This window comes from Haliotis rubra, unplaced genomic scaffold (assembly GCF_003918875.1).
Source record: "Haliotis rubra isolate DU_JTF1 unplaced genomic scaffold, ASM391887v1 Scf534, whole genome shotgun sequence".
NCBI lineage: Eukaryota > Metazoa > Mollusca > Gastropoda > Lepetellida > Haliotidae > Haliotis > Haliotis rubra.
In genome coordinates, this window is record NW_025767229.1 from 728744 (window position 1) to 754777 (window position 26034).

Genomic DNA, 26034 nt, shown 5'->3' on the forward strand with positions numbered 1-26034 from the left:
AATACAGTTGTGTTGGTACATGTAGGAAACTAATAGGTAGAGGTGGGTATTGCAGAGAATTTTCATTTTGTGATACATTGCGATGCGAAAGCATATATTGCAATATGTATTGCAATGTATTGCAAGAAGTTTTCCGAATGCATGTCAAAATACCGGTTTTCGGTCAGCGTATCGCAATACGTATCGGTTATATTGTGCAGCCCTACTAATAGGTAGCTATTTCAATTATCTTGTTGCTTGATAAACCCTGAAATGTTGAGGCATTGAGTTGGAGTCAAGGTCAGGCAAGGTAATAGCAAGGTCAGTATTGTGCATGTACTGAGCTGTGTTTACCTGCTGGAATAATATTTTTGCATTGAGTGATTGAAGTGGTGTTGTTCATGCATGACAAGTAACAACATCGTCTCTTCGCTAGTAGGTCACTGTGACCTTACTTTCAGTATGACATTGAATAGATCTGACTTATGGTTGATCTCTTATACCCCAAGAAATGTTTTGTACACAGCTATGACTTGAATCAAGCATACAGTACATGAGTAATTGGTTTGCCTTGATGAAAATATCCCAGTCCGTTTGAGCGGCCTATTCTGTTGATCAGAAGTAATCATAATGATGAAAGTTGTCATGCCAGTAGTAAATGACTTCCTATTTGTAAGTCATACACTTTCATTTCCAGAATTTAATCTCTTGCAAAGTCATGAGTAGTAATTTCAAACTTTCACTCAGTTTGTGACCCAGTTAGACTCTGTTTGCAAACATTTTTCACATCAAGTGACATGCAAATTCACAACATGATCAGAATTATTCATCATATGGAAATAACCAGTAAACAGTGGTTGTCAGATTGGAGGTCCAACTATGTAAGGACACTTTGTATGCTGTAAATAAGTGTAGTAAAGTTTTTCCAGAATAAGGTGAGCAGCCAGGCACTTTAACGTTCAAAACTTGGAATAATTATTCACCAAATAACAGCCAAGAAAATAAGTTATTAGTATGTATAAGGTGTTATACGTTCATATGAATCAGAGCGTTGACATCCTGTGTGAGATGTAATCTTGTAAACTTCTTGAAACTGAGAGCATGACAGAAATGTCAGTCTTGAGAGAGTATAGAGTTCTCATGATCCTTTTAGTCGAAGTAAGCAATGTCATGTATTTATTTGGCTTCACGGCGTCTACAAGGTTTTGCCCTGTAATTAATAGAAGATTATTTGACATGTTTTATCTCAGCTGAGTAGGGAATCAAGGAGGTGACTGAAAATGTTTCTGGAACTTTGTTGTCCAATGCAGGCCATTGTTTATTGGGAGCTTTGTGTGTGATGCAGGCCATTGTTTATTGGGAGCTTTGTATGTGATGCAGGACATTGTTTATTGGGAGCTTTGTATGTGATGCAGGCCATTGTTTATTGGGAGCTTTGTATGTGATGCAGGCCATTGTTTATTGGGGGCTTTGTATGTGATGCAGGCCATTGCTTTGTTTATTGGGAGCTTTGTATGTGATGCAGGCCATTGTTTATGATGCAGAGCATTGTTTATTGAGGGCTTTGTATGTGATGCAGGCCATTGCTTTGTATGTGATGCAGGCCATTGAGCTTTGTATGTGATGCAGGCCATTGTTTATTGAGGGCTTTGTATGTGATGCAGGCCATTGTTTATTGGGAGCTTTGTATGTGATGCAGGCCATTGTTTATTGGGAGCTTTGTATGTGATGCAGGCCATTGTTTATTGGGAGCTTTGTATGTGATGCAGGCCATTGTTTATTGGGAGCTTTGTATGTGATGCAGGCCATTGTTTATTGGGAGCTTTGTATGTGATGCAGGACATTGTTTATTGGGAGCTTTTATGTGATGGAGCTTTGTATGTTGCAGGCCATTGGAGCTTTGTATGTGATGCAGGCCATTGTTTATTGTTTATTGAGGGCTTTGTATGTGATGCAGGCCATTGTTTATTGGGAGCTTTGTATGTGATGCAGGCCATTGTTTATTGGGAGCTTTGGGCTTTGTATGTGATGCAGGCCATTGTTTATTGGGAGCTTTGTATGTGATGCAGGCCATTGTTTATTGGGAGCTTTGTATGTGATGCAGGCCATTGTTTATTGGGAGCTTTGTATGTGATGCAGGCCATTGTTTATTGGGAGCTTTGTATGTGATGCAGGCCATTGTTTATTGGGAGCTTTGTATGTGATGCAGGCCATTGTTTATTGGGAGCTTTGTATGTGATGCAGGCCATTGTTTATTGTATGTGGCATTGTTTATTGGGAGCTTTGTATGTGATGCAGGCCATTGTTTATTGAGGGCTTTGTTGATGCAGGCCATTGTTTATTGAGAGCTTTGTATGTGATGCAGGCCATTGTTTATTGGGAGCTTTGTATGTGATGCAGGCCATTGTTTATTTTATGATGAGAGCAGGCCATTTTTATGTGATGCAGGCCATTGTTTATTGGGAGCTTTGTATGTGATGCAGGCCATTGTTTATTGACATTGTTTAGGAGCTTTGTATGTGATGCAGGCCATTGTTTATTGGGAGCTTTGTATGTGATGCAGGACATTGTTTATTGGGAGCTTTGTATGTGATGCAGGCCATTGTTTATTGCTTTGTATGTGATGCAGGCCATTGTTTATTGGGAGCTTTGTATGTGATGCAGGCCATTGTTTATTGGGAGCTTTGTATGTGATGCAGGCCATTGTTTAGCTTTGTATGTGATGCAGGCCATTGTTTATTGGGAGCTTTGTATGTGATGCAGGCCATTGTTTATTGGGAGCTTTGTATGTGATGCAGGCCATTGTTTATTGATGCAGGCCATTGTTTATTGGGAGCTTTGTATGTGATGCAGGCCATTGTTTATTGGGAGCTTTGTATGTGATGCAGGCCATTGTTTATTGGGAGCTTTGTATGTGATGCAGGCCATTGTTTATTGAGGGCTTTGTATGTGATGCAGGCCATTGTTTATTGGGAGCTTTGTATGTGATGCAGGCCATTGTTTATTGGGAGCTTTGTATGTGATGCAGGCCATTGTTTATTGGGAGCTTTGTATGTGATGCAGGCCATTGTTTATTTGCTTTTATGTGATGGGCATTGTTTATTGGGAGCTTTGTATGTGATGCAGGCCATTGTTTATTGAGGGCTTTGTATGTGATTTGTATGTGATGCAGGCCATTGTTTATTGCTTGGACATTTTGATTGAGCCATTGTTTATTATGTGATGCAGGCCATTGTTTATTGGGAGGCTTGGGAGTATGTGATGCAGGCCATTGTTTATTGGGAGCTTTGTATGTGATGCAGGCCATTGTTTATTATTGTATGTGATGGGCTTTGTATGTGATGCAGGCCATTGGGACATTTTTATGATGCAGGGCATTGTTTATTGGGAGCTTTGTATGTGATGCAGGCCATTGTTTATTGGGAGCTTTGTATGTGATGCAGGCCATTGTTTATTGGGAGGGCTTTGTATGTGATGCAGGACATTGTTTATTGGGAGCTTTGTATGTGATGCAGGCCATTGTTTATTGGGGGCTTTGTATGTGATGCAGGCCATTGTTTATTGGGAGCTTTGTATGTGATGCAGGCCATTGTTTATTGAGGAGCTTTGTATGTGATGCCAGGCCTTTGTATGTGATGCAGGCCATTGTTTATTGGGAGCTTTGTATGTGATGCAGGCCATTGTTTATTGACATTGGAGCTTTGTATGTGATGCAGGCCATTGTTTATTATGTGATGAGGCCATTGTTTAGCTTTGTATTGTTTATTGGGAGCTTTGTATGCAGGCCATTGTTTATTGAGGGCTTTGTATGTATGTGATGCAGGCCATTGTTTATTGAGGGCTTTGTATGTGATGCAGGCCATTGTTTATTGAGGGCTTTGTATGTGATGCAGGCCATTGTTTATTGAGGGCTTTGTATGTGATGCAGGCCATTGTTTATTGGGAGCTTTGTATGTGATGCAGGCCATTGTTTATTGGGAGCTTTGTATGTGATGCAGGAGCCATTGTTTATTGGGAGCTTTGCTTTGATATGCCATTGTTTATTGCAGGCCATTGTTTATTGGGAGCTTTGTATATGTGATGGCCATTGTTTATTGGGAGCTTTGTATGTGATGCAGGATGCATTGTTTATTGGGAGCTTTTATGTGATGCAGGGGATCATTGTTTATTGAGGGCTTTGTATGTGATGCAGGCCATTGTTTATTGAGGAGCTTTGTATGTGATGCAGGCCATTGTTTATTGGGAGCTTTGTATGTGATGCAGGCCATTGTTTATTGGGAACTTTGTTATGTGATATGGATAATTGTTTATTGTGGGCTTTATGTGAGGTGGATCATTGTTTATTGGGAATTTTTTATGTGATGTGGATCGTTGTTTATTGGGAACTTTGTTATGTGATGTGGATCGTTGTTTATTGGGAACTTTGTTATGTGATGTGGATCGTTGTTTATTGGGAACTTTGTTGTGTGATACGGATCATTGTTTATTGAGCGCTTTATGTGAGGTGGATCATTGTTTATTGGGAGCTTTGTTGTGTGGTGTGGATCATTGTTTATTGGGAGCTTTGTCATGTGATTTGGATCATTGTTTGTTGGGAGCTTTGTCATGTGATGTGGATGATTGTTTATTGGGAACTTTGTTGTGTGATGTGGATTGTTTATTGAGCGCTCTTTGTGAGGTGGATCCTTGTTTATTGGGAGCTTTGTTGTGTCATGTAGGTCACAGAATAGTACTGAAAAGTAAGGACATTAAGATTATACCAAGGCAGAGTGGAGACATCACTATGAGTCAAATATGGATGTGATGCAGCACACACCTGCTTTTTGTTTCAGAAATACCCTTACCTGTCCACTTTGAAGCTCTTCTGAAGAGTGGGGAGTGGCAGCATAAACCGCCACCCAAACGGGCAAAAACAGATACTGACAGAAAGTAAGTATTCCATCTGTAACCAACAACACGTGTTTTTGTTCTGGGACAGAATAGGCCACTGACACATGCTTGTCATAACAGCTGACTGAAATTACAAACATTCAGTTTGCTGTCATTAGCGGTAAATAATTCTGGTCAGTCAGTCAGACAGTAATTTGTCTGGCTTAAACTCACAAACAGGCAGGTGATAGAGCTGCATTAGCTGACAATGGTAAAAACGTCATTCAATCATTCTATTGGCCAGCAAGTACATACATGTTGCATCTAGTTATGCGTCCGGAATGGACGATCTTTTTGTTGCGAGGGCAGATAACTCTTCTTTTGAAATAATGTAAGCGACGGTCCAACGTCTCACTTCCGGTCTGGTTCCTGACTCAATAAAGTCAATCTTTCTTCCTCTTTACATAAATAGACATCTGCATTGTACAGTGTTGTAATTCTATCTGATGTTTTTGCATAGCCCTGCTGAACCTTCATTGACAAACAGTTTTCAACAAAATGCTTTTAACTGACACATGTATTGCGGTGATTGTTAGTTTAGAACAGCATCGTTTGTGGAATCCCAAAGTGCAGTTCGAATTGACAAGATAGGAGATAACGGGAATAACACCATGAAAATTCGGTATATTGTCACAGCATTTCCTACATCAGAACATGAGGCAGTTAAGTCTCCGGTAACTTAGCATCGATGAAAAAGTGAGAAATAACTTTATATATCAGCCCTTATGTTAGTTTCAAGTATAATTCCTCAACTATTGCTGCATTCAAACCTAACAAATAGTTCTCATACTGACCTCAATGTAAGATACACCTACATCTGCAGCCAAGGCAGCCGGAAGGCCTCTATCGCCGATATATAATTATTATCCATCCCTGACTTTTTGGATAATTGAAGAAATGCCATACAGTATGGAACAGTTGGATGAAATATAAATACTAACTTTTGATGAGCAGTTCTTCACACATCTGATTTCATTTTATGTTTAAAATTCTGGCACAACTTTTAAAGTGTACTTAATGAACAGGACACTTACCATCCAAGATCCAGATTTACCCACAATATTCTATCCCCTATAAAATGTCTCCATCAGTCAGTGCTGTGATTTATTATGTCAAATTATTGATCCATTTTTTACAAAAGTTTGATACTATTTAAGGCTCTTAAATAAGTGGTAAATTACAGAGACTTGTCTCAACAAGCAGCAGATCATACTCACTGCCTCAGAGGATGTGTATGATACTTAAATAGAATTAAATGACGAATGTATTTTAGTGTTTTCGTATCATTATGTTGACAATATATTTTCCCTGACAGACCATCTACTATCTGGCTGTAGCTTTATATTCTGATTTTCTTTCAAAAGTTCTCAAGGCAACTGTAGCATCATGTCCTTTCTTTAGGAATTAACGTGCCACAGAAAATGTGTTTAAAATCAAATATTGTTATGATGACATTAATTTGAATTTAAGCTTACTCAATCCATTTAGATATGTTTATGCATTTATTTATATTTGCACATATATAACAGGTAATTCTGATGTACAATGACTGCTAAAAGGTCATGCATGTGTAATGTAATATTAAAACAGATAATACAAATGTACAATGACTGCTAAAAGGTCATGCATGTGTAATGTAATATTAAAACAGATAATACAAATGTACAATGACTGCTTAAAGTTCATGCATGTGTAATGTAATATATTTAAGTACACTTGCACCATCATGCAAAAACATCAGATAGAATTAAAACACTGTACAATGCAGATGTCTATTTTTGTAAAGAGGAAGGAAGATTGACTTTATTGAATTATTTGTGAAAAATTGAAGTTGGAAAGCACTTTTGAATACATGTATGTATTAGGGGTGACTATTGAGGGGGAAACAACTATTGAGAAAACAATAGTCTATTGCGACTAACTATTGAAATACTATTGCAATAGTTTTCTCTCTTTGAATTGTCTCACTTGAAGTCTTGTCGTAAGAGGCGACTAACGGGATTGGGTGGTCAGGCACACTGACTTGGTTGACACATGTCATCGGTTCCCAATTGCGCAGATCGATGCACATGTTGCTGATCACTGGATTGTCTGGTCCAGACTCGATTATTTACAGACCACCGCCATATAGCTGGAATATTGCTGAGTGCGGCGTAAAACTAAACTCACTCACTCACTTGAAGTCATTTCCCAAATGAATGTATAGTTTATATGAAACAAAAACAGGTTGAAGTAGTTTTAGTTCCTTTTAATAACTGACAAGAAACTTGAAACCCAGATCAAGTAAACAATTAAAACTCAATAAAGCTGCAAGTTTCAAAGTGGACGAATCTAGTACTTCCTGTATTTTGTGCTGCGCATTTGTCAATGGAAGTCAATTACTAAACTATCAATATTCACTCATACTATCAATGCATAGGTAGTTTTTCGTTTCTACCATCAATTAACTGCTATCAGAGATTCAACAATTGCAATCCATCGAGAGTTTGATACATCGTTACAACCCTAGTATGTATTAACTAGTACAGCTCCTTCTGTGTCTGAACAAATATTTTCTTCTATTCAAAATTTAAAATATGCCAGATTTCAAGATCTGCCAGATTTCAGCTATGTCAATTCTGTTTTTAAATCCTATTTGAACATTGTATTATGATTATGGAGGTGAAAATTGACATTATTTGTCCACAACTGTATATTTTACAATTACTTGAACATTGTTCTTCGCTACTCTGCTGAAATATTTGTGTTGTTGCAAAAAATCCCAATATATTCTGGCTGCCGAAATCGACACGTTGCATACAAGACCTTCACATTTCGCTCACCGGTGTATTCCCATACTGCCTACAGTTCCAAACTGCCTACAGGTTAAAACATCATGATAGGGTCCAGTGATCAGGAAGTGAATACACCGCTCTGACCTGTTCTACCCCTGCTAAAATGAAGGTCAGGCACGGCGGCCATCTTGTTTTGAAAGTGAAACTAATCAAAATTCATCACATTTCAGTTTCATAAACAGAAATAAAAATAACATATATGCTTGTGAAGAATGTCTTGATAAAACATTATGTCTATTGTTGTTTTGTTTTCCTTCTTATTTCATAATGAATTGAATATTTCTTCACATATGCAACTTGTTAGGTTTACAAGGGCATGCTCCCATTTGCCAAAATGGCACCATCTAATCGTCGTACCCTCAGGGTTCACGGTAAAAATAGGAGGTGTGCCTGGATTCACATGGCTACAATATTTACATCACATGACAGATGGAAGAGTCTATTTCATGATTTGGACTCCGTTCTGAAGCTAGAGGCGGGAAATTTGAACAACAAAATCATTCAAAGGTAAGTTTACCAAAATGTTCTGAGAAAAAATGAAAATGGCTGGAAAACGAATCGCCACCGTACATTTCCAGGCTATCTAGTTTCTAAAATCCATAACTGAAAAAACGTAAAATGCTAGGCACACATACTATTTTGCAAACGAAGTTCCATCGTTTCCCCTCTCTCACAGCAGACATGAGAGCTGACTCGCAAACAGAAGAGTTCACTATGGAAGGGGGGAGCGCAAAAAATGAAAGTGTCCCCACGGACAATGTGACAGGTTAAGCCCTACATAACTACACAAGACTTACATAAGGTATAATGTACTTTATTTCTTTGATGTGAATGAAAGGTTTTTTTAGAAAAAAGGTAAACCATTGAAGAAAATACTGATTTTATAATTACCTCTCCCCATGTATAAAAGTGTACTCTTCCAATTTTTTACCGCTGTCACTAACAGTGAATGTATCAACAACCAAAACATTCAAGACATCGTATGTTCAATCTCAATCCTGATAATTCCTTCCAAACACTATTATCACTGACATGTTGTCTCTCTGTTTACACTGGGTCGTAATTAACCCCAATTTCCATCACAGCAGTGCTGTCATGACAGTCGCTGATCGAATGGGCTTGGTCCGTAGTGGGGGTGATGAGGGAGAAAGTGGAGCACTTGCTGACACGCCCTGACCTGACAGGTAAGGGCTGTGCCTCTTGTAGACAAATATAAATGGAACAAGCATTTTATCTGTGCCACAACACCATTTAAAACTATTTTTTTATGTACACTGATGTTTTCATGACAACGAATGTCCTCGTATCATTATGGACTAATCCATGTTGTTTTTTGCTACACCTCGTCACAACTTAATTGAGGACGACATTTTTGTGTGCTTTCATTGTCTGCTCCCATTAAACACACCCACCTTGAAATGAGATTATGTCAACAAGATACAGCTAACTTCCAATAAATTGCCGACCAAATTTCTATCATACACACATGGAAACTACCGAAAACTATTTCTCAGTGTCACTTCCGGTTTGCTTCGTGAACCCTCGTACCATTATCACAATGAAATAATTATTGGTGAAATGTGTTTGCTTTGACTTGACATGAGCATGGTAACATGGTATTAAATTTCATAGTAGAAATTACGTAATTGTAACGAAATATCATAAATAACAGATTTGAACTTTCCTACTCTGTTTTTTTGCACCAATGAAAAAATGAGGGTTGGTGTATGTATTTAATTATTTGAATTTTTTTTACATGGATTGGTGTTTTTTGGCAACCAAACCTTGAGCAGTTCTTAGAACTATCTCACCGGCTTTAACCACTAAACCCTAAAAATATGTGAGATATACCATTACAAAACAACAATATTTACCAAATATTTTTTCAGATTTTAGGGGAACTTTTACCCATGTCTTTTACTATCAAGTTATTATCACATATATCTGTAGATTATGAACATTGTTGAAAATAAATATGTATTTTGTTCTGGACTTGATGTCATCTCACTAAATGGAAAATTATACTTCATGAGAGGGGGAAAATAACCACCAAAAACAAGATTCATTGTATGAAGACTATAGTAATTAATTTTTCAAATGATGTATTAATTTCTTCTTTCAGTATCCCAATCCTGACCTTATCCTGAACCATTGTCTTTTGTTGGAGCCCTCCCCGCTTTCATACCGGTAACAAGGGATGAGTCTACTGTGTTTTCAGTTTAGATATAACCTGATCTAATTATCTAAACTTGAAACATGGTATGCTCTTCTCTAACATCAAATAACTAGTTCTTACTGTCAAATTTAAATTTCTCGCATCCTATTTATGGATGAGAGTTTATCTCTGTTTGGCAACATTAATTATTTATTATGTAATGATATATATCATTTCTTTCTATTTTAAAACATAAGCATGATAAATGCACTTGTGTTATGATCTAGACTTGTATCATGAATGAAATATGAGCATGGATTGACTTTAGATTGTTTACTAAGGTAATTATTCACTATTTTCACACTATTTTACACATGAATATTTGGATTCAAATAGTGAATAAAAACTAGGTGTTGGTGATGACTGTATGGTCCTTGTACTTTGTTTAGAGCATTAACAATGAACATTGTCATCTTCAGTGAATCATTATTGGAACACTAGTCTTCAGATGGTGATGTGTGCCGATGAAACTGAATAAAATATATCAAAACCACATTTCTGGTTTGTTGTTTCTTATTATGAGAGATAAAGCCTTATTACTTGCAGGAAATATTGTGTTGCAGTAGCTACAAATGTAGCAAATGGAAAGATCTACCTGCCTTCCAAATTTCATCAGGATATCTTCTTTATTAGAAATTTTATGTTAATTTTTTGTGCGTGTCATTGGACCATAACATGGTGCCACATCTATTATGAGATGAAACATGACAAAATATCAAAATTTGGAAGATCATTTTAGATAGATAATGAAGGATTAATTGTTTTTAACTTCATTTATTGGGACAAAATAGTTGTTTTTAATCACATTAGCAATCTTGAACTGATTGTCAGTTATTTGCACACGTATAAGACCATTCAAAGTTGGGCAATTTTGTCTATTCTTGGCCATACAAATTCCTGTTTTTCCATGTTTTGACAGTATAAAGTTAAAGAGTTTTAATACAAACAAGGAGTTGATTATGAATGGTTTGTTTGAACACATTTTTTTCAGATGAATAATACATATTAAATAGAAAAACACCTATTCAATTTTTTTCCCTGGCCCTTTTTAATCCCTTCATTGTGGCCAAACTGAATGGCGGCCATCTTGGTAAACAAAATGGCGGCTATATACACTAATAAAACATTCATATCTCAAAAAGTTTTTGACATAAATTAAAAAGGAAAAGTGCTTTTTACTCACTTATGCATGAACTAAAAGTGTGTATACACTTCTGAGTAATAAAATGCATGTACAAAATAAGCCTGACCTCGGTGAGGGCAGTATGGGACCTAACCATATTTGTGCAATTTAGTATGGTGGGGAGCTGATGATGGGGAGCGGGTTAGGTCCCATACCATACTAAATTGCATCAATATAGCCTAATTGGCCATAATACGGCCTAGTTGGCCATGTACAATGTAAATACACTCCAGTTATAAAAGTATGAAATTCAGACATACAGTCCCAAACTTAAATTACCAATTGCAAAATGTTCATAAAACGACGAAACTTGACTGAAATGAATAATCTGCTGGTTCCACCACCTCGCTTCAGACGATCATATGGCAATTCATTAGTACGTACAGCTCACACCGACATGCACTGTCAGTTTAGGTGGACCGACCAGACCAGCGGATTAGCGAAGTGAACATAAATTGAAAAAGATCATCCATTGATCAAATGGTGTGGAATGTTATATTTCATTCTTGGAGTCAATCGCCTAAGCTCTTGCCTAAACACAGGATTCAAGACCATCAGTGTAGTAAGACCCATGTCTTGTGATGTAGAAAATGCTATTTTCTTGTGACCCATTGTTACCACTTTTTCAGTAATTTGAGTGCTTCTCTCTTTCTTTATAGAAGACACAAAGGAAAAGGATCTGACAACTCTAGAAAAGCCAACCGTCAGATCCGGAAAAATGCTGCAGCAGTATTGTTGTCATCAAGTAAGTGTCATGAGAGCTGGGCCAGTATTACTATTACAGCAACTGTCAGTGTAGTGTGGTCTGTGCCAGTGTAGTTTGGTCTATGTCAGGCCAAAAAAAAAATATATGTCTGTTTCCTATTACATGCTTTGTAAAAATAGGGTAGGTGGGTCGGTTTTTATCTTCTTCTTTTTTAACATTTTTATTTTTTTAGTAGCACCAGGTGGGCACCTGAGAATGTCTTCAAGGATACCATATCATGTTGTGACAATCAGTGTTCCCGGTGGTTTTGAAAATTACCGGCGGCTTATGCCGACGGGGTCTGAAAATTCCGGCTGAACTAGTTTTTATCCGGAGAGACAAAGTAATCAGTAATCGCAACGATATACTGTAAATAAATGTGTTGAAAAGTCTGCCGTACGAGTTGCTTGTTTTTTCGAGAATGCTCATTAGACCTATAGCCGCCCTGACAAAAGTATTCGCGATTTGGCATATATAGCCGCTCGCCTCGTGATTTTGTCACAATCAGAAAATGAAAGCGTCCAACTAAATTCGATAAATGTGTTCAGAATGTCATTCGCTATCTAAATGACTGTGAAATGTGCAAATAATTAGTGTTTATATACCTGTGGTGAATTTCAACCCTCGATTTCATGAAGTTGAAAACAACGATTCTCGGACACATGCTTCGCAGCGGTCCACAATAACATTGTCAAAGAGCAAAGTAACGATGTTTCGAGGAATTCATTAAATAAATTGAATAAACTAATGAATAAAATCAACAACATTCATAAAAGTTGTACATATAAATTATTACTATCTTCCATGTTTTTGTGCGATCATGTAATGTAAGTCAAGTCACTGACAACTGACATCTCGCTCTCACACCAATCTTCACGCCGGACACCATGTTTAATGCTAAAATATATACATGAAGCATTTTTGTCACAGGTCATAACCTAGCACGACACGCCCAAAAGTTCCATAATTTACGATAGGTAGCTTTTTTTGCTTAATATGTTCAGAATAGCATTATTTTACCCAAAACTTCTGTCTAAATCTAACAGTTTTCGCTTTATTTAGGACGGAATCCATTGCAGTAATATGATTGGCTGCTTTAGGTCACGGTCAGATTTTGACCAATTACTTACCCTTATACCAGACTGAGGCGAAAAGCCGCCATTAGAAACCAATCTTTATCCAATAAAATCGCTTCTACAACTGTGAAAACTATAGAGTCTATATTTAGATGTGGGATTGCCACCCTAGTTTTCAATATACGTTTGCATAATGATCTGAAGAGAACAAAGAATAAACAAAGATGTTATCTGCAAGTTTATTAAATCTGCCGATAAACGGCAACTTTAAGCAATACAAAATTTACCGGCGGCAGCTACCGACGGCAGTTGAAAATACCGGATCTTCACAATTTCTATCGGTAAAAATCCGGTAATTACCGGAGAACGGGAACACTGACAATGTCTTGTGATTTCTATATCAAATCATTATTTATGTTATTTATTTGCAGGTTTTGTCAGTGCCAATTCAATGCAATCCATTTTAGCACTGAAAAACATGAAAATATCATACTCGATTTGGATGAAAATGATGAGTTGAATGCACTCCAGTCATGATTTTGACTTTTTAAAAAAAGATTTAGGGTCGGGTGGGTTAGGATAGGGTCGGTCGGGTTACCAGAAACGGACATTTTTGTTTTTTGGGCCTCAGTGTTTTTAGGGTTCCTGAGCAGAAACTGTTCCCATTCATTCTGTATATGCTGATTAATCAGGATGGTTACAGTTTGAGACTGGTCTGATTGCTGCACATACTGTTTGACAAGGCATCGTGTAGTACTGTTTGCATCTTAAAGCAACATTTCATCATGGACAGTCTGCGACTATAGCCCCTAGTTCCAAGTCTTACGTCTGGTATTATTCTGTTACATCCTGTAAGCTCAGGTTGTAAGAGTTGAATGATAACATTAAAGTCTGCAAAATAATGCTGATGGCCAAGTATGGGCTGAGTTATCGGAACTATGTGTGTGAAGATTGTTGTAGGCATGGAATAAACACTATTCACTCCCGTGTCAATATGTTCTAAGCTCATTCAAATGTATATATGTTTGTGTTAACGCTTTGAGGATGCTTTGGAGATTAGCGCATTATAAGACTTCTCATTATTTATTATTATTATATATAAATATGTCTTTACTTCAGAAATCCGCAGCAAATATGAAAACAAGACTGTTCGAAAGGGACATAACACATCTAGGAAAAAAGCTGTATCCACTCGGAGGTTGAACAAGGATACCACAATTCGGCGGCGGGCACAGCAGATTGCAATTGGTAAGTCCACAGCAGATTGCAATTGGTAAGTCCACAGGGAATAATCTGTTTCTAGAATAAGTGCAGGAACATTTTGGACAATATGTGAATTTTTGTTCTTTTCTTGAGCATAGGTAACACAGATAGATTTACATGTATTGGAAATTATTACTCCATTTTGGGAATTCTTTTGACATTTACTGCAGACATAGGACCTTGAAACAGGTCCAGAGTTCTAGTTGGTCCATCATCGTGTGCAGTGATTGGTTCTACTACTGACTCGCTGGTTTGTGTCAGTGAGGGATAGAAGTAATGACAGCACTTCCCTGGGTTGTGTGTGTGTGTGTAGGGGATGTGTAATGTGTGTGATAGGGATGTATCGTCGATGTGTTTATGCCTCAGAACATGTTTCTTTTTACATTTTTTTATATATATATATGTGGAAGATATTTTTATACACTTGTTTGAATCAGCTCTTCTGTGTTGATGGGAGATTATCTTTACACCTTTCTTTCCTTCCAGCCATGAAACGGCGATCTGGTCGTTCAATGTCCGCACTGCAGATGTCTGTGATGGAAGCCAGCCAGGGCTCACTTGCCTCTCCACAGACGAAGGACGGCCTTTCCCTCAGCTGTCCATCCTCAGCCTTCAAGGATCTGAAAAATAGGAGAAGTCGAGGGCGAAGCCTATGACATCAACAATATAGTCATTCCTTATAGCATAGCAGCAGCGACACGGGTAGAGAAACTACAGTACAAGGAAATTGTCACACCCAAGTGAGTGGATCAATAACAGCTGTTAGCCACAGCGTTGGTATTTATCTCAGTGTACAAAGGGGCTATAGATGGTCTGACTCAGCAGTGTTTGCATATTTGTAGCTTCAAGATGGTAAAGGACTCATCCTCCTTGAAAGAGGATGATGTTACAAGGTGATTCAAAATTTAAACTCAGGGGTTGATCCAGAAATAGGTCTGTACAGAAATACATAGTGAAAATCAGTAAAAGATCACAGCTTAATGAATAGCAACAAATTATTAGGAAATAGTTTAAGTCTGACAGTGACAACATGATGATACCTCAGTGTCACAGATTATTACCAACATAAACAGTGGTGAACACAGAAATATGTGTGTACCTTAGTAGTTAAGACAATATGCAGAACTCAAAAATGCTCATGTCTTCTGGAAACTGTCCCATTCCCAACCTTCTCAATCAAACTTTTCATGTTCATGTTTACAGAATTTCTTAACTAATTCTTGATCACTTGTTGACTTTACTAATCTAGGTGGCCAGCACTTCATATTTGACATGACCAACAATCAGTCATCCTCTGCCTCTAACATGTACAAGTAAATCTACCAATGTCTCTCCTGCCACTGATATATTTGTCAGTCACTGCATGTCAGGGGATACTTGCCACAGTGGTTATCATCTACATCCTGCAGTGCTTAGTCTTACCTTCGGGGACCCGTAATTAGCCGGGTTACAATTGGTCTTCAGTAACCCATGCTTGTCGTAAGAGGCTACTAAATTGATTGGATGTTCCGGTTCACTGACTTGGTTGTCGCACATCATCATATCCCAATTGCGTAGATTGATGCTCATGCTGTTGATCACTGGCTTGTCTGTTCCAGACTCGATTATTTACAGACCGCCTCCTTATAGCTGGAATATTGCTGAGTGCGGCGTATAACTCAACTCAACTCACTCACTCACTCACTCATTCCTTCAGGTAGATGAAGCTGACATGCCTAGGTAAAACTAATGCACCTGAACACCTGTTCATGGCAGTGTTGATGAAAAAAGTGAAGGATTAATTGGCATTTTCTTCATTGTCAGATGGAGAGACATTACCTTGGACAAGGAGAACACAACTGAGACTGTGATAGGCATGAAGGAGGACTTCCAGGAACCCATGGAGGTTGATGGGGCTTTGGAGAAGACCAATGGCTTGATTGGAATAAAACCGGTAGAAATCGATGAGGAGAATGAAGAGGTAACTGAAATTCATTTTTTATTTTTGACTTTTTATGAGTTGAGCAATATGTTTTAACATGATTATACTATGAATTGATGAAACACTGTTCTGCGTGATGTTTATACCTTTGGGGACCCCAGGTAAGGATAGATCCCCCAACAATTCGTTGTTGATCAACTTCATTGACTTGATTGCGTGTCCTTGTACCCCTATTGTGTTTCACTTGGACTTCAGATTGAGGGGGACCCGTGAAGGTCCGGGTCTATTAGAATAGCCCTTCAGCAACCCATGCTTGCTATAAAAGGCGACTATGCTTGTCGTAAAAGGCGACTAACGGGATCGGGTGGTCAGGCTCGCTGACTTGGTTGACACATGTCATCGGTTCCCCAATGCGCAGATCGATGCTCATGCTGTTGATCACTGGATTGTCTGGTCCAGACTCGATTATTTACAGACCGCCGCCATATAGCTGGAATACTGCTGAGTGCGGCGTAAAACTCAACTCACTCACTCACTCACTCAGATTGAGGGGCATTAGGGTAGCCGTATGGTTAACTGTTTCCTGCTCTTGCTTGAAACACAACAGTGTGAAAACATACTCGCTCTTGTGATACTGAACTGTATTTTTGTCTCTTTCCAGATTGAAGATCTGTGTGATGATATATATGTTGAGCGCCACCTGAAGTGTGAGGTAGAAGAGAAGAAGAGGTTCACATCCTTTATCCAATATCCATCACGGAGGAATCGCACGCGGACAGAGACCAGCACCCCATTAACTGAGCCATCTTCGCCAGATCCAAACTCCACACCAACTGACACCCTCATCCCGATAGAACTGCCACTGACAGAGTCCATGATTCAGCCAATACAGCCCCCTCCACAAGGGACTCCCAGCACGCCCACTTTCCCTGCTACTTCCTATCTCCTGGCATCGGCCGCAGGTTTCGATGAAGGGAGCAGACGTCGCAGTGGGTCTGTGTCGAGGAGAGAAAGACTGAGCTTCAGTTCTGTCATTGATGATTCCAGTCAGGATGGATTTATGGAATTGGGTGAAATTGTAGACCCATGGCCATTACGAACATTCCCTTTGTCGGAAGAAGAATTTGAAAGTGTGAAGAAGGTACAACTGACTAGTGAGAAGGTTCGACCTCGGGTGACCTTGGAGCCCCCAAGCACCCCTTGTCGAAGTGATAGCACTCCATCTAGCAGCCATCCTTGTTCTCCACTGCCAAGCTCAGCATCCAATTCAGTAGCAGGTGACGACCCTAATGACCCGGAATGGACAGTCATCAACAATGATAGAACACCCAGGAAGATGTCCGTTGTGCTCAAGTTGTCAACAGGCAAGAGGTGAGGACTGAACCCTGGAGAACATGGACGTGTCTATATACAGTGCAAGCCCCGACCAATAAGGGAGTCTTGCCATCTGCCTACAGAGGGTGCTGGTACTGACCACAGGGATGTGACGACGACGTGAGACATGCGTAATGTGTCATCCGCCATGAGAGCATCCATAAGATCAAGCCATCGTTTGTAGCATATTCTTAATGCTAGAATGCATTGAGGGCTACTAATGAGATGTGTACAGAATTCATAAGAGTCCATCCATATGTTGATGAAGGTTCTATTGGACGAGAGATGGAGAGAACTCAGAGTTATCTTCGGAGAGACAGATTACCCACTTTAGGTTCATTTTTGCCCAAACAATTTTCAGTGCATCATCACAGTTATGCTCATCAGAAATATTTTGGAGTGAAAAAAGGAGAACGTTCTTAAATGAGCTTGTTTAGGCATTTGCTGGGCTTGTGTTATAGTATGCCTGCATTGCTGTAAGGAAGAACTCTGTGGATAATGTGTCTGTTCTTGTGGATAATGTGTCTGTTCTTTCAACTACATCAGTGGTTTCCCCCAACAAGTGACAACCCCATTTCATGTCATTTGGATGGTATACATTCACAGCCGTTACATTTAGGACACCTTAAAGTATAGGGCAACCTGAAAGAGTTCTCAGTGGGAATAGCGTAAGGATTAATGGTACATATACCAGATAAGAGCGTGAATACAGCTAGGTGAAAGGAGTATTCCCTCCTAATATCATGACAAGTAGTTTCTATTGAAAAGGATGGTGTGTTGGCAGTTTGATGTGTTTCCCATATTTAGTAAATGCCAGTGCTTCACTTGGAGTGCATGGGAAACATACATGTTTTGAATGTTATCTTCTTTTCTCCAGGAAATACTGACTGTATTTGTCAGAGTGAAGTTAGTCCAGTGAGAGCTCCTTCAAGGTTGTTCACTTTGTTTAGTTTGTCCAAGTACATCGTTGATAAATGATCTCAAACATTTGACTGTTTAACAAACAACCCATTGCCTTGATTCATGTTGACAGATGCTATAATGATTTTTTTTCATTTACCTTTTTTTTAAATCCTTTATATACGATTGGAACAGCTGATCCATAGCTTTTGATTTCCAAGTGTTTGGTGTCACACATGTGGTGGCCATAGTCCTCAAAAACTTCTAAAGATGTTCCCTACACTACGTTGAGATAAGTCAGCTAGCTGTGTGTTTCTGATGTACATAATGTACATATTGGTTGCAAAAGTGCTGTATTTGAGAAATTCATTGTACGAGTGGGAGGTAAAATCCATATGTCAGTGCCCACATTGAAGTGGACAAGATTTCTAGGTTGCTTTGTGTTCATTGGACAAAAGATGTTCTCATTCAACAAAATAATTTGTGTATGTTTTGGTAAATATTGTTGCCTTTAAAACATTTTACATGTTACACACTGTACACGATAATAAGCACAAAATGTTTCTCGCATTAGAAAGACGATCACTTGCCAGATATGTTTTGTACATTCTACCCTGTATTTCATTTGGACAAGAATGAACATGCCTTTTCCTTTTGTGTTGCCATAGAAATATTACAGAACTTTAACTTGGATTATAAATTTCCAGAATCTGCATTGCAGCAGTGTACAGTTCTCTCATCATTTTAGCAGTCTCCCCTTAATGCCAGGCCATATACAAGGTAGTTTGAACATTCTCAGCCATAGCAGATCACCATCACTTCCTGGACACTGTTACCTTGGTTACCTGTGAGAAAGTGTGTGCTGGATATAGTTGTTGCAAGTTTGTGTTAATTTTCTTTTTTAAGACAAAAACTTGTTAAAGATGTTTTTCGTACATTTGTGTTGCTGCTACTCGAGTTGGCAAGTTTTCTTCACCTAGTGTTCGTACATACATCACAGTTCAGTTCGCTCATGCATTTACATTTGGAGGAAAATGCACTTGTGTATGTGTGTACTTGCATTTATAATAACTGAGAGCTGCTGCAACAGCATGTACAGCTTAGTGAATGACAACCCCAGCAGCCACAACTGCGTGGACATGTTGATGTATGTATTCTAGATACTTGCTATCTGTCTTTGTCAGGATCAAAAAGTGCTTTTGAGCACTCCTATGTGAGAGCTCTTATATGTAGATCAACCATAGTGCAATTGTGGATGAAAAAGAAAGATTAAATTAACTTTTTTTTATAACAAGTAATTTGTTGTGATTTCTTCAAGTCAGAAGACAGTATGTGTGTGCAGTCAGGACTATGATGTTTCTATGTCTGTCCATAGAGAAACACTGTGAGCCTTATTGTCCCCGGCACGCGTTTAGCGTGAAGCGGGGAATATAGTATCTGGCTCCGGACGGACGGATTGGAATATCTTAAGAACTGTTGACTGGATTCTTTTCATATTTGGTACCTAGGTTCATCACAGTGAAAGAAAGGTCCCAGTCAGGTTTGGTGACCTTGACCTTCATTTCAAGGTCACAAGGGGACTTTAACGTTTTACCCTTGTCAGCGAGATATCTCAAGAACCGTTCACTGGACTTTCTTCATATTTGACACCAAGCTTTATCTAGGGAAGGCGCATGGCCCAGTCGATTTTGGTGACCTTCACTTAATTTTCAAGGTCATGGCGACACTGAAGACTTCATCATGTTAACCTGCATGTAAAGATTGTCAGCGAGATATCTCAAGAACCATTCACTGGACTTTCTTCATATTTGACGCCAAGCTTCATCTAGGGAAGGTGCAAGTTCCAGTCGATTTTGGTGACCTTCACATAATTTTCAAGGTCACTGCGACACTGAAGACATCATGTTAACCTGCATGTAAAGATTGTCAGCAAGATATCTCAAGAACGGTTCACTGGATTTTCTTCATAGACTTTGAAGACTTCTCTTGAATGTTTTTCAATAAGCAATTTCTTTATTACTGTTTTTGCATATTTCATACACTAAGACATTCATGTCAAGGTCAAAGTGAGTCTTGAAAATATTTGTGCATTTGAACAACTACAGAGCAAGATATCAAGAGGTTGACTGGTAATGTTTTTGTTGACATTTAACATCATCTTAAATTACGACCTTCACTTTCATTACTTTTTAAGTTTGATTTGATAATTTGCGGCGGGGGATTATGTCATCTAGGTGACAATGCTTGTTTGATCTAAGGGTTGAATTCCCACTCTAGTTGGAGGTAGATGATTTTAAACTGTGAGTCTATGTTGTCAGTATATAGTATTTTCTGACTGAAGGTCTACGTCAGTGCAGGACGACACTATCAGGAGGTTGCTTTTTTGCATACAATCCGAGCTGAATGACCAGTAGCAAGTGCACCATGAGGACAAAATGACACTAATAGGCTGTGTAGGGACACACCGAGGACAGAATGACACTATTAGGCTGTGTAGGCACACACTGAGGACAGAATGACACTAATAGGCTATGTAGGCACACGAAGACAGAATGACACTAATAGGCTATGTAGGCACACTATGAAGACCGAATAACTATTAGGCTGTGTAGGCACACACTGAAGACAGAATGACACTATTAGGCTATGTAGGCACATGATGAGGACAGAATGACACTATTAGGCTGTGTAGGCACACCATGAGGACAGGATGATACTGTTAGGCTGTGTAGGCACACCATGAGGACAGAATGACACTATTAGGCTGTGTAGGCACACTGAGGACAGAATGACACTATTAGGCTGTGTAGACACACACTGAGGACAGAATGACACTATTAGGCTGTGTAGGCACACACTGAGGACATAATGGCACTATTAGGCTGTGTAGGCACACACTGAGGACAGAATGACACTATTAGGCTGTGTAGGCACACACTGAAGACAGAATGACACTAATAGCAGGCTGTGTAGGCACATCAGGAGAGTAAAATGACTCAGGAAATCCTCAAGCTGCTCTTTCAAGCAGCGTTAGCGGGGAAACTATGCCGACACCACATAACCCTGTAAACAATCTATAGAACACGGTTAGGTGAAGTTCCAACACCAGCTTTCAGGGTTGGGTGACGCTCTAAGTACACTGCTTTTAGGATACGTTGTATGTAGCAATGGTCAGGATGGTGACTAAACCACAGGACCTTGTAACGCTAACAACTGCCATCAAGGTATGCACTGTCACTAACGGGGTCTTAGCACTAAAAACGCGTTACAAGCCAAAAAGTGCTAAGACCCCGTTAGTGACAGTACGTACCTTGATGGCAGTTTTTAGCGTTACAAGCCCCTGTGGATTAAACCGCCTTTTGAAATGATGTACGTCGAAACCTGCGCCTCTCATTACCCGGCCTGGCGCACGGCAACATGGGGATGAAACAAGGACAGTGAATACACTTCCCCAGTTTTCGAGGTTGTCAAAACTGCATACGGCCATAACCAGTACCCTTTAGAATTGTTGGAGGTTGTCAAGACTTCATACAGCCATAACCAGTACCCCTTAGCATTGTTGGAGGTTGTCAAGACTTCATACGGCCATAACCAGTACCCCTTAGTATTGCTGGAGGTTGTCAAGACTGCATACGGCCTTTACCAGTACCCCTTAGAATTGTTGGAGGTTGTCAAGACTTCATGCGGCCATAACCAGTACCCCTTAGTATTGTTGGAGGTTGTCAAGACTTCATACGGCCATAACCAGTACCCCTTAGTATTGTTGGAGGTTGTCAAGACTTCATACGGTCATAACCAGTACCCCTTAGTATTGTTGGAGGTTGTCAAGACATCATACGGCCATAACCAGTACCCCTTAGTATTGTTGGAGGTTGTCAAGACATCATGCGGCCATTACCAGTACCCTTAGCATTGTTGGAGGTTGTCAAGACTTCATACGACCATAACCAGTACCCCTTAGCATTGTTGGAGGTTGTCAAGACTTCATACGGCCATAACCAGTACCCCTTAGTATTGTTGAGGTTGTCAAGACTGCATACGGCCATAACCAGTACCCCTTAGAATTGTTGGGGGTTGTCAAGACTGCATACGGCCATAACCAGTACCCCTTAGTATTGTTGGAGGTTGTCAAGACTTCATGCGACCATAACCAGTAGCCCTTAGCATTGTTGGAGGTTGTCAAGACTTCATACGACCATAACCAGTACCCCTTAGCATTGTTATAGGTTGTCAAGACTTCATACGGCCATAACCAGTACCCCTTAGTATTGTTGGAGGTTGTCAAGACTGCATACGGCCATAACCAGTACCCCTTAGTATTGTTGGAGGTTGTCAAGACTGCATGCGGCCATTACCAGTACCCCTTAGTATTGCTGGAGGTTGTCAAGACTTCATTCGACCATAACCAGTACCCCTTAGCATTGTTGGAGGTTGTCAAGACTTCATACGGCCATAACCAGTACCCCTTAGTATTGTTGGAGGTTGTCAAGACTGCAGGGCCTTAACCAGTACCCCTTAGTATTGTTGGAGGTTGTCAAGACAGCATGCGGCCATAACCAGTACCCCTTAGCATTGTTGGAGGTTGTCAAGACTGCATACGGCCATAACCAGTACCCCTTAGTATTGTTGGAGGTTGTCAAGACTGCAGGGCCAAAACCAGTACCCCTTAGTATTGTTGGAGGTTGTCAAGACTGCATACGGCCATAACCAGTACCCCTTAGCATTGTTGGAGGTTGTCAAGACTGCATACGGCCATAACCAGTACCCCTTAGCATTGTTGGAGGTTGTCAAGACTTCATACGGCCATAACCAGTACCCCTTAGAACTGTTGGAGGTTGTCAAGACTGCATACGGCCATAACCAGTACCCCTTAGTATTGTTGGAGGTTGTCAAGACTGCATACGACCATAACCAGTACCCCTTAGTATTGTTGGAGGTTGTCAAGACTGCATACGGCCATAACCAGTACCCCTTAGCATTGTTGGAGGTTGTCAAGACTTCATACGGCCATAACCAGTACCCCTTAGTATTGCTGGAGGTTGTCAAGACTGCATACGGCCATAACCAGTACCCCTTAGCATTGTTGGAGGTTGTCAAGACTGCATACGGCCATAACCAGTACCCCTTAGCATTGTTGGAGGTTGTCAAGACTTCATACGGCCATAACCAGTACCCCTTAGAACTGTTGGAGGTTGTCAAGACTGCATACGGCCATAACCAGTACCCCTTAGTATTGTTGGAGGTTGTCAAGACTTCATACGACCATAACCAGTACCCTTTAGAATTGTTGGAGGTTGTCAAGACTTCATACAGCCATAACCAGTACCCCTTAGCATTGTTGGAGGTTGTCAAGACTTCATATGGCCATAACCAGTACCCCTTAGTATTGCTGGAGGTTGTCAAGACTGCATACGGCCTTTACCAGTACCCCTTAGAATTGTTGGAGGTTGTCAAGACTTCATGCGGCCATAACCAGTACCCCTTAGTATTGTTGGAGGTTGTCAAGACTTCATACGGCCATAACCAGTACCCCTTAGTATTGTTGGAGGTTGTCAAGACTTCATACGGTCATAACCAGTACCCCTTAGTATTGTTGGAGGTTGTCAAGACATCATACGGCCATAACCAGTACCCCTTAGTATTGTTGGAGGTTGTCAAGACATCATGCGGCCATTACCAGTACCCCTTAGCATTGTTGGAGGTTGTCAAGACTTCATACGACCATAACCAGTACCCCTTAGCATTGTTGGAGGTTGTCAAGACTTCATACGGCCATAACCAGTACCCCTTAGTATTGTTGGAGGTTGTCAAGACTGCATACGGCCATAACCAGTACCCCTTAGAATTGTTGGGGGTTGTCAAGACTGCATACGGCCATAACCAGTACCCCTTAGTATTGTTGGAGGTTGTCAAGACTTCATGCGACCATAACCAGTAGCCCTTAGCATTGTTGGAGGTTGTCAAGACTTCATACGACCATAACCAGTACCCCTTAGCATTGTTATAGGTTGTCAAGACTTCATACGGCCATAACCAGTACCCCTTAGTATTGTTGGAGGTTGTCAAGACTGCATACGGCCATAACCAGTACCCTTAGTATTGTTGGAGGTTGTCAAGACTGCATGCGGCCATTACCAGTACCCTTAGTATTGCTGGAGGTTGTCAAGACTTCATGCGACCATAACCAGTACCCTTAGCATTGTTGGAGGTTGTCAAGACTTCATACGGCCATAACCAGTACCCCTTAGTATTGTTGGAGGTTGTCAAGACTGCAGGGCCTTAACCAGTACCCCTTAGTATTGTTGGAGGTTGTCAAGACTGCATGCGGCCATAACCAGTACCCCTTAGCATTGTTGGAGGTTGTCAAGACTGCATACGGCCATAACCAGTACCCTTAGTATTGTTGGAGGTTGTCAAGACTGCAGGGCCAAAACCAGTACCCCTTAGTATTGTTGGAGGTTGTCAAGACTGCATACGGCCATAACCAGTACCCCTTAGCATTGTTGGAGGTTGTCAAGACTGCATACGGCCATAACCAGTACCCCTTAGCATTGTTGGAGGTTGTCAAGACTTCATACGGCCATAACCAGTACCCCTTAGAACTGTTGGAGGTTGTCAAGACTGCATACGGCCATAACCAGTACCCCTTAGTATTGTTGGAGGTTGTCAAGACTTCATACGACCATAACCAGTACCCCTTAGTATTGTTGGAGGTTGTCAAGACTGCATACGGCCATAACCAGTACCCCTTAGTATTGTTGGAGGTTGTCAAGACTTCATGCGGCCATTACCAGTACCCCTTAGTATTGTTGGAGGTTGTCAAGACTGCATACGGCCATAACCAGTACCCCTTAGTATTGTTGGAGGTTGTCAAGACTGCATACGACCATAACCAGTACCCCTTAGTATTGTTGGAGGTTGTCAAGACTTCATGCGGCCATTACCAGTACCCCTTAGCATTGTTGGAGGTTGTCAAGACTTCATACGGCCATAACCAGTACCCGTTAGCATTGTTGGAGGTTGTCAAGACTTCATACGGCCATAACCAGTACCCCTTAGCATTGTTGGAGGTTGTCAAGACTTCATACGGCCATAACCAGTACCCCTTAGTATTGAACATCCACTTACATGTACGTAATGGAGATGAGAAAAGTACTTTCGTCTGGAAATATTGCAAAAATTCCAGTATTTCATAATGTAATCATAATCCCTTCCGGTTTTGTTCACTTTATTACAACTAAATCAGTAATATGTATATAGCAAACACTATCGATACAAGCCACTTGAAATTAATAGTGTTTCTAAACACATCCGAGAACTATCGATATTTCGTGGACAGGTAATAAGGTTCCGTCGACTCAACAGATAAGACTGCGTGTTACCACCGAACACCTTTTGGTTAATAAAACCTCCAAGAGTTTCCTCCCTTGGTAGCAGTTCACGAGCTCAGTTTCGCCAGAGCTATATTTAGCTTTTACGTAACAACACGACACTTCCTGGAGCTGTTTGATAGGCATGTCGACACTCTCCCAACTCGTTCACAATCGGCCGTTTACTGATTTACAAGTGTTGCAAAATGGTTAATGTATTGAAGTGAGCAATTCACGGCGTGAAT

General features: G+C 40.1%; 1 protein-coding gene and 1 long non-coding RNA gene across 2 annotated transcripts in view; both read left to right on the plus strand.

The window, feature by feature from the left end:
• LOC124253197 (KAT8 regulatory NSL complex subunit 1-like) overlaps positions 1–19710 on the plus strand; it is a 31452-nt gene extending 11742 nt beyond the window's left edge. The window contains 7 exon segments of the mRNA XM_046686919.1: positions 4812–4908; positions 11800–11885; positions 14081–14209; positions 14711–14867; positions 14869–14964; positions 16028–16184; positions 16807–19710. Of these exon segments, the coding sequence (XP_046542875.1) occupies positions 4812–4908; positions 11800–11885; positions 14081–14209; positions 14711–14867; positions 14869–14964; positions 16028–16184; positions 16807–17520 (1436 nt within the window). The 3' untranslated portion in view covers positions 17521–19710.
• On the plus strand, positions 8445–9950 carry LOC124253199. Its single transcript, XR_006892127.1, has 3 exons — positions 8445–8544; positions 8828–8926; positions 9865–9950. It is a non-coding gene; the product is annotated as an uncharacterized LOC124253199 (long non-coding RNA).
• Positions 19711–26034: the final 6324 nt, after the last annotated feature.